The sequence below is a fragment of the Rhamphochromis sp. 'chilingali' genome (assembly GCF_963969265.1).
Source record: "Rhamphochromis sp. 'chilingali' genome assembly, chromosome: 6".
Lineage (NCBI taxonomy): Eukaryota > Metazoa > Chordata > Actinopteri > Cichliformes > Cichlidae > Rhamphochromis > Rhamphochromis sp. 'chilingali'.
This window is the reverse complement of record NC_137933.1, coordinates 14,883,080-14,900,141: the sequence shown is the minus strand read 5'-3', so window position 1 is coordinate 14,900,141 and position 17,062 is coordinate 14,883,080. Positions and strand designations below refer to the sequence as shown.

Sequence of the window (17,062 nt, the reverse complement as noted above, 5' to 3'; positions counted from 1 at the left end):
TAAGAAGGTAGTCAATGACATGTCTTGAAATCTTGCCGAGCAATCAAAGACCACTCGCAGTTTCTCTGGCTTTTGAGGGTGGTATACGCCATGGTGGGGAATATACCAAGCTGATCGTTTATCAAGCTCTTTTTCTGGGACCTTTTCTGCTTCACCACGACTGATAATGTCTTCCATGAAGTTCATGTAGTCTCTCCGATATTTCTGGTCTCTCTTGAGCTTCTTTTCCAAGCACATGAGGCGTTGAACAGCACTTGGCTTGTTATTTGGTAGCTCTGGCCTGCTCTGTTTAAAAGGCAGAGGCATTTCAAGATGTCCATCTTCTTTGTGCTTAATTTCTTCTTTCATTTTAGTCAAAAACCGGAGATCTTCTTGCGAGAGATTTGTCTCTTCTCCAAGCCTTTCACTGAAGTCAGATTCCAGCACCTTAAGTATGTCTTCTGGAGCAGTCATCTCCTTAATTCTTGTTTTGCAAACATAATGAACTTCGCTCTTCAACTTACTTGTTACTTTGGGTTCAGGGGTCACTTGCTTTACAATGATGCGGTGACTTACTCCTATTGCATCACTGTAGTGTTCACCTGGATCACCATAGCTCACTATGCTCCAGCCTACGTCAGTTTTCTGTGCGAAGGGCTGGTTGTCCTCACCACATACAACTTCTCTAGGCATTAGTGCTTGTGGACAGTTATACCCGATAAGAAGACCGATTTCACATTTCTTCGGCGGGGCAATGTGTTCCGCAAGATGCTCTAAATGAGGCCATGCCTTTGCAGTCTCTGGTGTTGGAATGTGTGTACGATTGGCAGGTATGAATTCACGAGTGTAGACCGTTGGCACTGTGATCTTCTTAGAAGAAGATAACCCTCTTATTTGTAGACCTTTGAGTCTTTTGCATGGTACAATTGTCTCCTTGGAAGACATTGTAGACAGCTTCAACTTGACTGGCTCTGCATTAACATCAAGAGCATCTACCACTTCTTCAAGAATGAATGAAGAATCACTTTGTGAATCTAACAGAGCATAGACAAGGACTTCTTTGTTTGAATCACTTGGCATTGATGCATAAACAGGAACTATTGCTGAAGTCTGAGCACTGTTACCATCATGCACAACTCTATTGGATGTGGTTTCGTGAGCGGTGTCTTGCGGCGATTGTGGCTTTCTTTCTTTACTGCAACTTGTCTCGTCATTTTCCTTTTGCTTTGAGCGACCCTCATGTAAGCATGTGGGGTGGTGCTTTGAGCAGGTGTCGCAGACCATCCGGTTGCTGCAATGCTTGGATTGATGGCCAGGACTCAAACAGCCAAAGCACAGTTTCTCACCTTGTATGAACTTCACTCTGTCAGCAACTGGCCTTGCAGTTAGTCTACGGCACTTGTGCAAGACATGCCCTGTTTTCTTACAAAACATACATGTGCTTATGCTCTTCTCAGTGGTGTTAGTTGTAAAAATCCTTGCATTTGCTGCTTGGTTCTTAGAGGTCACTACATTCTGAGGTTTAGATCTTGTCCTTTCTGGCTCCCCTTGCCGCAAAGCATAGTAAGATGTAACAGGGTTACAAGCAATACTAGCCTCCAAAGTCAGGAAAGTTACGAAATACTTGAAATCTGGGAACCTTCCATGCTCCAGCTGATACTGTGTGGCTTTTCGGTTCCATCTGCTGCTTAACCAATCAGGCAACTTGGCTGTCAGTTTTTGGTTTTCAATGCCATCATCAAGAATACGCAGACTCTCATTGTGAGCCATGGCACATTCACAACTGCGTAAAAAGTCCACAAATTTCCTTAAGTCAGCGCTCTCTCTTGATGCTATCTTTGGCCAGGCATGTAATTTGTCTCGGCAGGCTTTGGCAATCATAAAAGGCTGGCCGTATCGCTCATTGAGGAGTTCCCATGCAGCAACATATGCAGTATCTGAACCAATCAGAAAATAACCTTCTAATGCCTCTCTAGCTGCTCCTCCAACATATTTCTGGAGGAAGAATATTTTCTCCGAGCTTGGAATGTTTTTCTTTTCAATAAGAGTTTGGAAGGATGACTTCCAATGATTAAACTTGAGTGGATCACCACTAAAAACTGTGGGCTCTGGAATGGGTAGCCTATTTGCTGATATAGCCTCAGCTAAGACCTTCACGAGCTCTCCTGTGCTATCGTGGAGCACATGTGTTAGCACTGCATCCTTTGGTGGTTGTGAGTGCTGGTCCTCAGTCTTCACCTGATTGAGTGGCTGCATAACCTTATGTAGATCCAGGCTCTGTGCAGCATTCCCTTGGGCTGGACTGAGCTCACTCTCATCATATACTTGAAGCCTTGCTTTGGCTGCATTCAGCCTTTTCAAATTTTCCAAACGCTCAAGTTCTCTCTTTAGGTTTTCTACAGACCTTCTTCTTGCAGCATTCTCTTCTTGCTGTTTCTTTAAGAGAGCAGCCTCTTGTTTCTCTCTTTCTAGCCTACGTTCAGTTTCTTCCCTTTCTCCTTCAAGACGACGAGCTAATGCTGCTGCTTCTTGGTCTGCAATGATCAACCTCTCTTCAGCTTCAAGGTTTTGCAGTTTCTCTTCGTGGCCCTCTTGTTCAGCCATAATCTGCAGTACAGCCTGTGTAGCTGCATACTCGGCAGCAGCTTCTTGTCTTCTAAGTGAAGATACGTTTGAGTGAATAGAAGAAGCTTTAGAACCATTAGAGGCAGGAAGTGAAACACTGGAGGCTGACGATGAGAATACAGAACTATTATCTGGCCAAATCAACTCCTCCGCTGTTCCCTGCATTTCAGATTGAGCATTTTGTACTACAGTCTTTGTGATCGAGATGCAGTTATCCATCTTGCGACGCATGTCATGGGCTGATTGATCAATTCTTCTGTAATCATCATAAGCAATGTTCAACTCAGATAATTCCCTTTGAATACTGGTGATGTGTTCTTGTAGGATGTCACTAGGATCCTGTTTTAATACAGATCTTTTAGCTACCTTAATCAGAGCTTTCCAACGTTCATATTTGCTGTCAAAGCGAAGCAATAGCCCTTTGATTTGCTCTTTCTGAAACTCTTTTCCTTTTTCTGTTAATGTTCGGGCTCTTTCACTTCTACGAGGCTCTTCAGGTGGTGCTATATTTTGCCCGATATTTGATTCACCTGTCTGTTCTAACTCAGTCTCTTCTTCTGGAGCAGCTACTGCACCCTGAGCTTCTTTACTTGTATGTGACATTTTGATTATTTAGACACAGATATACACAGGCAGCATAGAAGAGCAAGCTGCAACAACATTTGTGAATACTGAAAGAATGAGCTTAACTAAATGAAGTCACTCTCATTCAAATTAGCCCATACATGTAGAATATTACAGAGTAAGTACACTTAACAGAGTTCTTAAAAGACACTGAACCATAAATACAAACTGAATTTCTGTCAAAATGTACAAAGTTTACTTCTGCCCTTTCAGAGCCAACTATAATTATTCAGCTGAACATGAATTTACATCTCTTACGTAAATGCACATTCATATACGTGAAACAGCGTGGCTGCCAGGCTATACACAGTTCCTTTTAGTTTCCAACTCTTGTGTTACTTTTCAGACCAAAAACTTTAGAGTCTGGCTTATAGACTTCTTCATGAAAACCTTATGAACCTGTGTGTCCTAAACAGTGGCTTATCTGTGTTCCCGTCTTGATGAGCTGTCGAATTTGCGCTGATAGGGCGAGTCTGGGCAGGTCCGAGTCCCAGTTAACGTACCTCGCTGGCTGCACGTAACCGTGAGGGAATGAGTCCGCTTCAGGAACAAAACTTAACAAAAATAATTCCCAATTTCTTCTTCTTTGCAGCTTTCTTTTACTTTAAACTGCTTATTTATTCCTTCTTCTGCCTTAGTTAACTTATTAACTTAGCTTCTTGCACGTGCTTTTTACTTCCCTTTACGTCACTTAAAAAGGCCTGTGTGCAACACAGAATGAACCTTAGTTCCTACCCCAAAAGGAACAATAAATAAAGAAAATAAATAACATAAATGAACACAATAAATTAAACAAACTGACATAATTTACATTTATGGCAGTTAAAAAATTAAAATAAATGTCTACGAGTGTGTGCCGTGTGTAGTGTAGTAACAAAATCCAGTCTTGGTTTGAAGTAACTATGGGTCATATGAGACATAAGCTATCAATACCTCAGAATGGCCCCTGAATGCCCTAATGTGAACTTGTTGTTAGGAGTAACCAGGTGAATAACATTAAAGAAAAAAAATCAGGCGATATATAGGCCTATGTTTAAAAAATATAATTCCTCGGTTTTTAAATGATTACTACTTCATCAAATTCCCATGACTCCTCACCAGTAAAGAAAAGAGGAAAAGGGGAGAGAAAGTTAAGGAGGAGTAAACGGAAATGATCCAACAGGTGCTGGAGGCTCCTGAAAGTCGATCGTTTGGATCCAGCAGCAGGTCTGACATATTCCTCTTGATTAAAGAAATGCTTGCATATATTTTGTGCACCGCGTTGGCGGTTTTACCCATACTAATTTACTTTCGGAATCCTTATTTTTTGAAAGATTTATATTGCACATTTATTTCCATTTATGTCGGTATACGCTTGAGCAGAATTGAGAAAAAGTTTTACAGTATTTTAGATCGTTTTCTAGACAAAGTGGCGGAGCATCCGCATAAGAAGTTCATACTTTACGAGGAAAGCTCCTACACGTACAGCCAAGCCGACAGAGAAAGCAACAAAGTGGCCAGGGCTCTGTTAACGCATGCCCACCTCAAGCAGGGGGACACGGTAGCCCTCTTCTTGGGCAACGAGCCGTGGTTTGTATGGATGTGGCTCGCACTGTCCAAGCTGGGATGCACAGCGTCCTTCCTCAACGTCAACATAAGATCCAAATCCCTGCTGCACTGTTTCTCCTGCTGTGAAGCCAAAGTCCTGATCGCTGGCGCTGGTAAGCTGCGTAAATACTGCAGTAAGCTGTTGGGGTTTGTTTTAATGAAATTAACTTTAAACGTGCGCATATCTTTCGTTTTTTAATATCACGTGATCATATTGTCTAATTCATTTAAAAAGATCTTTTTGTATCTCTGACTATTTTTTTTTAATCTGGGAGGTTTGGACTGCACTAAAGTTGCATGGGTATATCTTATTAATTTCACCATCAAATAGATCGACTGTTTATTAAACACACATTTATGTAACCCTGTAATGACTGATCAGCACCTCTTTTCTTTTTACCTCCCTGGCTCTCAGACCTTCAAGGAGCAATAGAGGAGGTGCTGCCCACTTTGAAGCAGCAGGGTATCCTTGTGTTTATCCTCCGTGAGCACTGTCATGTGGACGGCATCGAAAGCCTCTCTGACAAAATTCAGATGGAGTCAGACGAGCCCCTGTCCCGTCAGCTCAGGGCCAGCATTAACATCAAGAGTCCTGCGGTGTACATCTACACATCAGGAACCACAGGTAACCTCGAGGGCTTATCTGGCCTCGTGCAGAGGTTGAGTAATTGAAGGAGCAGTGGGGAGAAAAGTGATGACGATTCTAATGACTGACAGGATCCCATGAAAACAGCACAATAGTCATTTAGCTTTTTTCATGAAAATTATTAACCTATCACCATAAAAAAACCCTCATTATTTCATCATTTGGTTTGGTCCAGGTGCACGCGCTCCTAATTGACGTCAGAGCGGGATGTAGGATGGATCCGTTAAGAGGGATGTCTGGGATTTTAAAAAGAAAAGAGAGACAGCTGGAAATTAAACTCAAAGCGACGCTCACATGAAAGAAACTGTCTGACTTTCCTTGTTTTAGTTAGCTTACTTCATTTATAAGAGTAAATAATATGTTTGCATTATTTTAGCCAACGTGTAAGGATACAACCAAACTCCTTGTACATAGGTATACGGTGTAGATAAGAAGTGAAATTCGTGTATATCCAAAAAGGTAAAATATATTTTATTTGTATCGGGTGTAAGGCAGCGGTCCCCAACCCCCGGCCTCGGACCGTTACCGGTCCGTGAGTCATTTGGTACCGGTGTTGTGTCAAAAAGTGATTGTCTGCCAAAAACTGATTTCCGGTATTTGCCAAAAACTGATTGCTCGTATTTAAACTGCTATAAGTAACTTGTTGGGCTATAATATGTGAAACATATGTCAAATGCATCCCTTATGGATGACATAAAGTCATCTTGAGCCACAAACAACATTCGTGTAACAAGGTAGAAGCCGCAATCAGTTTTTGGCAGTGACTTTTATATAACCTTTATTTATGCAGTTAAAAAATCTCATTAACATTAAAAATGTCTTTTGTAAGAGTAAGTTGGCCAAGAGCACAGCAGAAATGGTAGCAAATATTACAATAGTTCTGTAAAAATATTTAAGTGGGGATAAAGGGCCAGATTGGTTATAAAGTAACACAGAGTTATAAAGATACGTGAAAAACGGATAATTTTTTAATTCTCTATATAACCCCTTTGTAAACCCTGTTCACCGAAGTCTATTTACGAACATACGTAAAGATATTACACATAAAAAATACACAGAAACATTGGAAATCACTTTTTGGCACAACACCGGCCGCGAGAGTTGAGGCTCAGGTGTGAAATGTATGGTTTTCAGGGGTTTTATCGGTTTTCAGCGTTACTTTGTTATCGTTTTTATCGTTAACTCGGTTTTCCTGGGTCTTTTCACGTGTTTTATGAATAAATCTTTTTTTTTTCGGTACCGGTACTAGTTTTATTTTGTTGTATTTATCCGCGACAACTTAAAGGCCGGTCCGTGAAAATATTGTCGGGCATAAACCGGTCCGTACGTGGCGCAAAAAGGGTTGGGGACCGCTGGTGTAAGGTACCAGTTAGTGTACAAAAACAAAAACCCAAACTAAATAAAAAGAAATTAATGAAATAATCCTATAATGAAAAATATTACAAATAAAAAATCTATTTATCTAAGCAGAATATTGACCCATGTCTGCACAGTGTTATATTTTAGGAGTTTTCACAGTTCACAGTATTAAATTGGTGGGACACCTGAGAATGAGGACTAACTGTGCTACATCTGTTTTTACAGGGCTTCCAAAAGCAGCTGTGCTTAAACACAAGAGGGTTTGGAGGGGAAGTTTTCTCCTGACCTTTGCTGGTGTGCGCTCAGATGATGTCATCTACATAAATCTCCCTCTGTATCACAGTGCTGCTTTTCTTATGGGACTTTGTGGAACTATAGAAAGAGGTAATACATGAAACATTACCTAAAAATAAAACCACAAATCAAGATTTCCACTGAATTTATTGCAGGTTAAACCAACATATACATGACCTCAAACTACACCCGCTTCCATTGTTTGTACTTTGAAGTCCTAAAGTTCGCCTTGCAGAGTTTACAACACTGAACTCTTAGCATGAAGCGGCATATTTGCTGAACTCTGTATCTTTCCATTTTTAGGCACCACTGTTGTTTTGAGAAGCAAGTTCTCTGCCTCCAACTTTTGGAATGACTGTAGAAAGTACAATGTGACTGTCATCCAGTACATAGGCGAGGTTATGCGCTACCTCTGCAACACACCAAAGGTAAACACAAATTTAAGGTCATAGTGATGACAATATTGGGATATGCATTAGAAGCTCAAACTGTTTTAATGATTACTACCAACCTGCTTCAGTCAGGAGCATTGTTTCTTATGGTCATTGTTTATGTTCTCACCTCTCCTTTGGCCTTCTTTTAGAGAGACAATGACAAGGATCATAAGGTCCGACTGGCCGTAGGGAACGGAATAAGGGAAGACACCTGGGTTGAGTTCCTGGAGCGATTTGGGAACATTTGTATCCGTGAATGCTACGGAGCAACTGAAGGGAATGTTGGCTTTATCAACTATGGTGGGAAAGTTGGAGCTGTTGGCAGAGAACATTTTCTCTACAAAGTAAGATGTAATAATAATAATAATAATACATTATATTTATAGGCACCTTTAAGACCCTCAAGGTCACAAAAAAGTAGCAACAATGCAACAATACAACAAATATTGCAAAATAAACTTTAAACATAAGGTAAATGAGGGGAAAAAAGCCAGCATGAAAGTATGAAAAGTAAGCAAGGTAAAAATAGACCGAGACGGAATCAAGGGTATGCAATTCTGAATAGATGGGTTTTGAGACGTGATTTCTAATTAATGAGAGAGTTTGTAGTCCAGAGATCTGGTGGAAGTGCATTCCAAAGTCTCGGGGCAGAATAACTAAAGACTCTGAGTCCCATGGTAGTCAGGCGAGCAGGTGGAAGAGACCGAAGGGAAGCTGAAGAAGAGCGGAGTGTACGAGGGGATGAGTATGTATGGAAAGATCGGATAAATATGGAGGCGCAAGGTTGTGAAGATGGATAGATGTGAAAAAGAAAAGCACACCCTTTTTCAATTCTAAAGTTACATAATTATAAAACGATAACATTAGTCCACCTTTCTTTATAATGTCACTTCAAGTTGCTTCAGTTGTCAGACAGATGGTCTCACATTTGACTCTAGAATACTTTGGTATACGGAGGAGTTCATGGTCAACTTAATGACTGCAAGATGATCATGTCCTTTGGCTGCAAAACTAGTCCAGACCATCTCCTCTTCACCATCCTGCTTCACAGTTTTTATGCTGTGCTTGCTTTTCACAAAATATGCCACTGTGTACAGTTCATTTTCCCAAAGGTCTTGTGGTTTGTTCAGATGAATTTTGCAAACCTAAGCCATGCTTAGAAGAACCATGGCTTAAGTCATAGCTTTTTTAGAGAAACCTTTTTTTCACTCAAGTAACTTCAGTCTCAGCTGAATGCAACAACCTTATAAAGAGTACATTTGCATAATGGCTGAAACTAGTGCCACTGGTGGACAATTGGCTGTGAGTCTCTGTGAGGCCAGTGAGCCTTTTTTCAGAGGTTAACTTGACCTCTGTATATGGAGATGTGGCATGATTTATATGACTAACTGCTTATTCTCTTCAATGTATCTGTAAACTGTTTCAGATGGCATGCAAATATGCCCTCATAAGGTTTGACACAGAAAAAGAGGAGCCAGTCAGAGACTCCAGAGGATTTTGTGTTGAAGTCCCAAGAGGTGAGCCTGTCTCTTAAGGTGCCGCCTTGCCTTTTAAGCTGCTATTTAAACGTATACTGTTACTTTTACTCGCAGGAGAAACTGGTCTGCTTGTGGCAAAGATTGGAAAAAGAACACCCTTCAGTGGCTATGCCAAGGACAAGCAGCAGACAGACAAGAAGAAGCTAAGAGATGTGTTCGAGAAGGGCGACATGTACTTTAACAGTGGCGACCTTCTAAAGATTGACGACGAGGGATTTCTCTTCTTTCAAGACCGCATTGGAGACACTTTCAGGTCTGTGAAACATAATAAATGAATTTGACAATCTGGGTGAAAGGTCAGGACAAGGAGTACCAGAGAGTGTTTTTTGTCTTAAAAGCACAACTTAGTGTGACCCCCAAAAAGTTGATTCTGTTAATCTGGATGTAGCGTTTTCAGTGGGAGAAATGTTATGTCACTCATCCAAGTGACTGCACTCAAACCAGCGTTCCTCCCCGTCCAGGATGTGTACATCGTCATCATTGAAAGAGTGTCCACTGCCCTGCAAATGTATAAATCCTGGCAATCCTCCTGGCACTTTACAGCATACACTATATTACTCTGTTTGTGTTGGGGAAACCGATCCGTGGGGTGGACCAATTTTTGGTGCAGCGTGTTTTGGGGTTTAAAAGCCACAGAGACTCAGTGTTTAGAAAAAATGCATCTCAACTGATCCAATACTACTGACACATACGGGATCAATACAGGTTTGCGCTTAGGCAGCAGTTGTCCTTCTGTCTGGAACAGCTGGATGAATGTTTAACAGATTGCTTACAATCTGGGGTTATAGTTGTAAAATAAGGCCAGAAAGTTTACTTCTTCACTTGAAATAGAATTTAAGCTATGGAAAAAACAGTAAAACCCTCAAGTTTAGGATATATCATATATAATTTCAGAATTACGGACACTGTGGTGAGTCTAATCTAATTGCTTTCAGTATTTTATTCTTTATAGTTAAACCTAAACATCTTTGATGAACTATTATCTCAGTGTTTTAGGGAAGTTTGTTACTTTTGTGTGTCCCTGCTGAAAAAAGATACACTGCAGCTGAGTTCTGCAAATACTCTGTATTATATCTGTTACAGGTGGAAAGGAGAAAATGTGGCAACCACGGAGGTGGCTGACCACCTGCTCGCAGTTGACTTTGTTGAAGAGGCTAATGTCTATGGTGTGAAGGTGCCAGGTAATAATGACACTAAAAGCAAGATTATTGTGATGTATGTCTCATAAATATTACAAACATCTTTTTTTTCCAGAATTCTAAGAAAAAAACTCAGAATTCAGAAGTTTTTTCTTGGACTTCTGAGATTAATCGCATATTTCTGACATACTGAGGAAAAACTCTGAATGTTTGGATTAATGTCTGGATTCTGAGGGTATTTTTTCTTCTTTTTACTTTGACCTTCACTGAATAGGACATGAGGGAAGAATTGGAATGGCAGCGCTAAAACTGAAAGAAAATATGGACTTTGATGGCAAAGCTTTATATCAGCATGTCAAAAACTACTTGCCCAGCTACGCAAGACCACGCTTCGTTCGCATACAGGTAAATAAAGTTCAAAGAATTAATCACATTAAGATATATCTGCATACATCTTAGCAATAATCCCGTAACCATTTCATTTTTCTCTGGCAGGATGCATTGGTAGTGACGAGCACCTTTAAGCAGATGAAGGTGAAGCTGGCAGAGGAAGGTTTTAACCCTGCTCTCATCAAGGATCCTCTGTTTTACCTGGAAGACAATAAGGGCTACATACCCATGACTCAGGAGTTATTCAACTGCATTGCAGAAGGAAGACTCAGGCTTTAAACGAGTTCAGCGCTGATTTTTTTATTGTCAGTCTCAAAAACATTAGTGTTTACATTAATCTTTACATTGTGGATATACAAACATATAATGGCATGCATTTCATTTTTTTATATTTCAACTGTTTAGTCTGAAATACTTTCTTGTTTTTAATGATTTTTATATGAGTAAATCCCATATCGCAGACACTGTTATTTGGTGACTGTGTTGGTTGACTGTGTGCTGAAGCAAACTGCTTATCAATCAATAGGTGAATTATTGTGTGGATGTGAGGTACACTTTGTGCTGGTTTTGGGCTCGTCAGAGGAGTTTAGGAGCAGTGGAAGTTTCCAGTGGCGTAGGAGGGGGGGCTGTGTTTGTTACGGCAGAGGAAGACATACAGTTCACTCTTCTGCAGGTGGAGGGTAAGTGCTTTTGAGCTGCTGGAGAAACCTTCAGAGGGCAGCAGAGCTGGTGCCGACCACACTGCACCCACTGGTTACAGAAGCTGGGAACGCTGTAGAACTTTGTCAGCTTTTTCAGGACCTGTTTTCCCAGATCATTTGAAGGCATCTCCTCAATATTTATTGTTGCACCAGTTCCTGTTGTTGAAGGCACAGGAAGGCCACCAGCAGCATCTTCGACTATAGGCCTCGTTTCAAAATCATAGCCACACAGGGACCTGATATAAGTGTAAGGCAGGGGCTCGCTGCTGCAGCTAAGAGATCGCATTGGTCTTCTAGACCGATTCCAAGCTTTGTCAATCCACAACTCCACTTGAGCTTTTTCCAGCCTGGCAACAGCATCCTCTTTCTCATCAGACCCGGTGTTTAAGACCGGGTCTTGGTATTCTTCATCACCTATTACATCATCTTCCCCTGATTGTGACTGGTCTGCATAATTCAAAGCCTGTGTCTCAGCCAGGAGAGTGGAAGCTGTTTTACAGATAATGCCCCAGTCCCTGAGGATGTCATCGGCAGTAGTGTACTGTGAGGTCACCGTAAACCGGATGATGCGTTTGGTATAAATATCCGCAGGAATGAGGTACATGGTGCCTGACCGGGTCAGTCTCCTCAGCAGCTCCTGGGTCAAAGTGTTCCCTCCCAACAAAAAGAAGATACAATAAAATGTTTATAAGTCTTTGTGTAAAGCCACAAAACCCTTACTAAGACATCTGTGTTTACCCTTTTCCTACTATTTCATCTGGGAACTAGCTGACCACATTCAGGTATATAACAAACCACCATTGAACAAGGCGTAATCGGGACTTCTTAGCACATGTCAGTAATGATTTTCTGGTGAAAACTATAAGGTCAACATATTTATAGTTTACTGCACAATTCAGGTACAAGGACAAGTTGCATACTTTCAGGCAGAAGACCACCAGGCCGAGGTGCCTCTTAGCAGGAACCTCAAAATCTGTGTTGCTCCTAATATGAGACTCCAAGAGTTTTGCCATCTCAATCCCCTAAAAAAACCCCAAAGCAAACAAACAAAACTTCACATTAAATACACTTTCTATAATGGAAGTCTAATATTGATATCTATTTTAGAAGAATGCCACTTACATGTCTGATATGAGCCTGGAGGTTTTTCAATCCAAAGGAGCGCAGAACAAACCAGAGCTTCAGAGCACGGAAGCGTCGACTGAGAGGTATTTGCCAGTGCTGAACCAAAGAAAAAAAGTAGTGTTCAGATGAGACTGTAACATTTTGAACTGGTGAATAAGTAATGATGACGAACCATAAAGTCAGTGGCTGCCAGTGAGTTTTCATGTCTGAGGTAAACAGGATCAACACTGAAGGTCTGCTGGAGCTTGTATTTATCCTTTACCCTGAGATCAACAGTTAATTAAATCACCAGCTTAAAAGCATTCTTCTGTTTAAATTTGCACTTTGTCAGATGTAATTTTGCAGATATTATAGAGACAGAGTTGAGGTATGGCTTAAATGTCTCTACTCACCAGAATGCTGTGCAGTCAAAATGGACCATCATCCACTTAGAAGGGTTGAAAACAAAAGAGTGTGCAAATTCAATGCCCTTCATTGACCAGCGGAGCTCCGGACAAAAGTAGGCAGAGCCAGCATACGCGGCATCAACATGGAGCCAGAGTCCCTCTTCCTCACCTGCAAAAAGGTTTCAATTTCACTTCTAACTTCATCTTATGTATGCAAAGAAAAAAAATAAGTCTGACTCTGCAGTATGATTTGGAAGTAAAATTAAAAGACACACAGACTGGTCCCAGTTCCGATAGCTTATCGAAGGCACACGCTCCAGTAGTTCCCAGAGTTGAACACAGCTGAAAATGACAGAATGGGTCAGATGAGATCCAACATGCAACACGGGTTTGTTGTGTACTTTTGAAGCTAAAAATCACAGTTTCCTCATGATATGAGATGATATACAAGTGTCCCGATTAATGATGTACAACGTTTTGCTACTTATTTTCATATTTTTTTCCAAGTTTAAAAAGAAATTATTCGGACAACTTTTCAGTTTTAAAAGAAATGAAGCTGAACTTCAACTTCCAGACATTTGATTTTCTTTAAATGCACCATCAAAAAAATAGATTGTAAAACAGTTTCTGCATGCATCTGTGTTTGCCATGCAGCAGAAAAATCAAACAAAGGCACTGATTGGCTGATGCTACAGTCTGCCGATTCTGATTTTTATATACTGCAGTGTTAGTATATGCTTTTAAAAATGTGATGGGTATTGTGGCACATATTAGGTAAGCTACTAGATTCAAAACAATATGGGGATTCTTAAATTCTCTGCAGAAATGTCCCATTGAGGTTTCAAACACACATACCAGGAAGGGGACAAGTCCTCTTGCCCTGTCTTCTTGTATGGCTTGTTTCAAAGTGTCTCCTCTCAGAGACAACTCGTCATCGGTCGGCAGAAACCTGATCTTCACCAGTGAGATCAGTCCTGCCTTTTCAACTGATGAATGAGCCTATAAAAGCAACATCTGATCAGTTTTACGGTTCAGTTTATCAGGCTGATAGGAAGCTCCTGTGCAGCTTACCTGATCCGAAGCGTAGGCCACTAGTCTTGAGTTTATGACGGAGTCGTCCACGTCCTGGTCAAGCTCGGCCCGCAGCTGCAGGATTTTATCTTTCCTGGCTGCCAGCAGAGCAACCAGTGTGCTCTCACTGACTGTACTCTGACGAGAGAGCCAAGTAGGTCAGAAACACAATGAGGCCCCGAAAGACTGTAAACTTCGTGGCTCTAGAGCAAACAGATTAGGATGTTGCACACCTGCAGGATGCCTCCACCTCTGCTGTCAGGATGGTAGTGACGAAAGAAAGAGGGGAGCTCTAGTGCTTTACACAGCCAGTCCATCACATTCATTTCCAGCTCTGTGCATGCTGGGCTTGAGGCCTGAAAAAACAAGAAAATAAGACATCACTGAAGCAGATGGTAGCATGTGATTGATTGTCTTTTTGGTCATTGCGTACCCAAGTGAACCCAACACAGTTGATTGCATCTGCCAGCATATCCCCGAGCATAGAGGGCCATGAAGTCAGACTGGGATAGTAGGCGTGCATGTGAGGGCTCTGCCAGTGAACCACCTGGGCAGAGAGATAGGAAAACACTCGCTTGCCATAAATGTATTTCATGATCATTTCAGTGAACTGAACAAGCAAGGTGAATTTAAATTGGGTTTTGCTGCGACACTTACCCCTGGCATGATGACCTTCTCAATGTCATTGAAGATATTCTCCCAGTCCTCCGGCTCCGTAGGTGCAGCCTCAGGAAGAAGCTGCCTCATGTAGCCAGGTTTCACATCAGGAATGACCCTCCTCTCCCTGATGGAGCCCAGGTACTTTGTGATGTAGTCCACCATCTCCTTACCTGATCAATAAGAGATCACTGCAAGTTATTCATATTCATTTTCTTTATTATGTGCTTGTTGGCATTTGAAGTTAAATATCAACATCATCCAAAATGAGTCCATGATTACCTCTGCAATTGTATTCCTCAGCTTGCATTTTCGGAGATGAGACCTCTTCGAGTTACTTTGTCGTGTGTAACAGGTGACTGCAGTGAGGCTTTGTGTATTTGGGAGCAGAGATTACACCACTATATAGATCCTGTTGTGAAGAACACGCCCCAAATTGGTGACGCATTTGAACCACAAGGCAAATGTCTTTCATGTATTTTTTCCATCACTGGCTTCACATTTGCACTAAATATTTACTTTCCTCTTGCAGCCGGAGATTTAATTTTTTTTCATATCCACGTGAAATGATACAGGATTAGAACAATATAATCAATAGTGTAATAGGTTATATAAAAGTTATGAAGAATTCTTTTTCACCATTACACCTGAATCCCTCTGTAATGCAGAAAAATAATTTATGTGTCAAATCAGATTATACAGAGACCCTTATATTTTCAAACTGGTGTTCAGGCCCCCTCACAAGGTTTCTGTTTTTTTTTTTTTTGTGTGCGTGTGTGTAAATTATATATTTGGTGACATCTCTCTGACCCTTAATCTTTAGGGAAACACAATTCGATACAATTAACCTCCAGTCTCATTTCCTCCCCTCTTCTTACTCCAACAGGTTATGAATGATGATGGATCATGATGAGCGATATTTTCAATGTATGATGACTCTTCACAAAGTAATAAAAGTAAAAAAAAATAAACAAACAATAAATGTAAACACAGTAAAAGGTACTGGGATGATGAGGGAAAACCATTTATGTCATTAGCTTATTGCAGCCTTTTAAACCCTGACAAAAGCCTGAGCAGCACCTGGACTGTTCGCACACTGCACTGTTTACTATGCATTGTGCTCAGCATGTGATAGCTCTCATGTGGTGCTCTGGGGAAACCAGTCGCTGGATGACAATCGAGCCACAATTCAAACCTACAAAGCACGCATTATTGGTAAGTCACCGAGAGAGAGCAAGCACACTGAAATTAATAACATGTTTATCTAAGACATATGTAAACATATCTAATCAATCAATGAATTCATGAATCAAAAATGAATAACTGGCAAGCAACAACGGAAGATTTATTTTTTTACTCTTTCATTTATTTTAATTCATTTGTAGTTATTTTTTGTAACACACTGTGCACGCTTGTACTTGATTAAACTTTACCATTAACCATTTACTGCTCTCTAATAATAGTATAATTCTTTCATTTAAAATGTCATTAGTTTTGTCACATAAGATGAAAAGAACCACACAAAGTTAAAGAAATCCATAAATGCACTTGCATCAGTGTTTATTCTATCATTTCCTTCATTAAAGCTGCGAACAAGCAACTTCGCATGGAAGCTTCTAATCAAATGTGCCTGGTTTGAGAGCAAGAAAAGGCTTCATCACTGAACTTCTCCACATTCTCAGCGTGGTTCCAGAGATACACACAGGCTGTTCTTTGCTGCAGGTACTGTGACACACTTTTAGTGGCAAAGGTGAGGTGGATCTTCCTAATTCTTACATACAACTGTCTGCTTGTGAATGCAAGTATCTAATGAGCCAGTCACACAGCAACAACTCCATTTGACATTAGCATGACAGCATCTAATGGGAAAGAAAAGTGATTTAAATGACTGTGTGAGGGTTGACAGAGAAATGGTCTGAAAGAGGAAAATATCCAGTGAGGAGCACTTCTCTGGGAAAAGTTTCTTCACATCAAAAACTTGAAGCAGATGTGCTACAGCAGCAGAAGACCACACTGATACCCACTCCTGTCAGCTAAGCACAGGACATTGAGGCTACAGTTTGTACTGGATCACCAAAACTAGACAGCAGAAAATGTGAAAAGTGTTGCCGGGTCTGATGAGTAGATTTCTCCTGCCACATTCAGATGGTGGAGTCAGAACTGGATGTAAACAACATGAAATCATGGCTCCTTGTGCACAACACGGAGCCTTTGGGGTCACATTTAAGTAGGTACTAGTAGGTACGCAGTGTTGGGAAGGTTACTTTTGAAATGTATTCCACTACAGATTACAGAATACATGGCCCAAAATGTATTTTGTAACGTATTCCGTTACGTTACTCAATGAGAGTAACGTATTCTGAATACTTTGGATTACTTAATATATTATCATGCTTTTTTACAACTAATGAATGTCCTGTTCCTGTGTGATTCATTACTATTACTGAAGGCTACTCAATAGCAACTAGATTTTTAAATCTTAATATAAAATGAGTAACAGTAGGGTG

The 17,062-nt window shown here is 40.8% G+C and overlaps 2 protein-coding genes across 4 annotated transcripts; one reads left to right on the top strand and one right to left on the bottom strand.

Annotated features, from left to right (window-relative positions):
- Window positions 1-4,372: 4,372 nt before the first annotated feature.
- LOC308398223 (long-chain fatty acid transport protein 2-like) lies at window positions 4,373-11,095 on the top strand. 3 transcript variants are annotated; one of them, XM_080884740.1, is made up of 11 exons: window positions 4,373-4,434; window positions 4,760-4,928; window positions 5,231-5,440; window positions 7,046-7,204; window positions 7,418-7,542; window positions 7,698-7,892; window positions 8,975-9,065; window positions 9,141-9,339; window positions 10,170-10,267; window positions 10,500-10,630; window positions 10,721-11,090. In XM_080884740.1, exons 2-11 carry the CDS (start codon window positions 4,808-4,810, stop codon window positions 10,892-10,894), a joined length of 1,503 nt encoding a protein of 500 aa, XP_080740866.1. In that variant the 5' UTR covers window positions 4,373-4,434; window positions 4,760-4,807; the 3' UTR covers window positions 10,895-11,090. The 3 variants fall into 3 exon arrangements, with proteins under 3 accessions (XP_080740866.1, XP_080740867.1, XP_080740868.1); XM_080884741.1 differs by having other exon boundaries at window positions 4,391-4,434; window positions 4,757-4,928; XM_080884742.1 differs by having other exon boundaries at window positions 4,428-4,928; window positions 10,721-11,095.
- A 94-nt stretch (window positions 11,096-11,189) lies between these two features.
- Window positions 11,190-14,865, bottom strand: hdc (histidine decarboxylase; the record flags this gene model as incomplete). The annotated part of the gene is made up of 12 exons (XM_080884739.1): window positions 11,190-11,974; window positions 12,237-12,338; window positions 12,439-12,537; window positions 12,614-12,704; window positions 12,834-12,996; window positions 13,103-13,169; window positions 13,683-13,826; window positions 13,899-14,036; window positions 14,132-14,254; window positions 14,332-14,445; window positions 14,556-14,728; window positions 14,838-14,865. The coding sequence occupies 12 exons, from the start codon at window positions 14,863-14,865 to the stop codon at window positions 11,192-11,194; spliced, it is 2,025 nt and encodes a 674-aa protein (XP_080740865.1). The 3' UTR covers window positions 11,190-11,191.
- Between the last annotated feature and the right edge of the window lie 2,197 nt (window positions 14,866-17,062).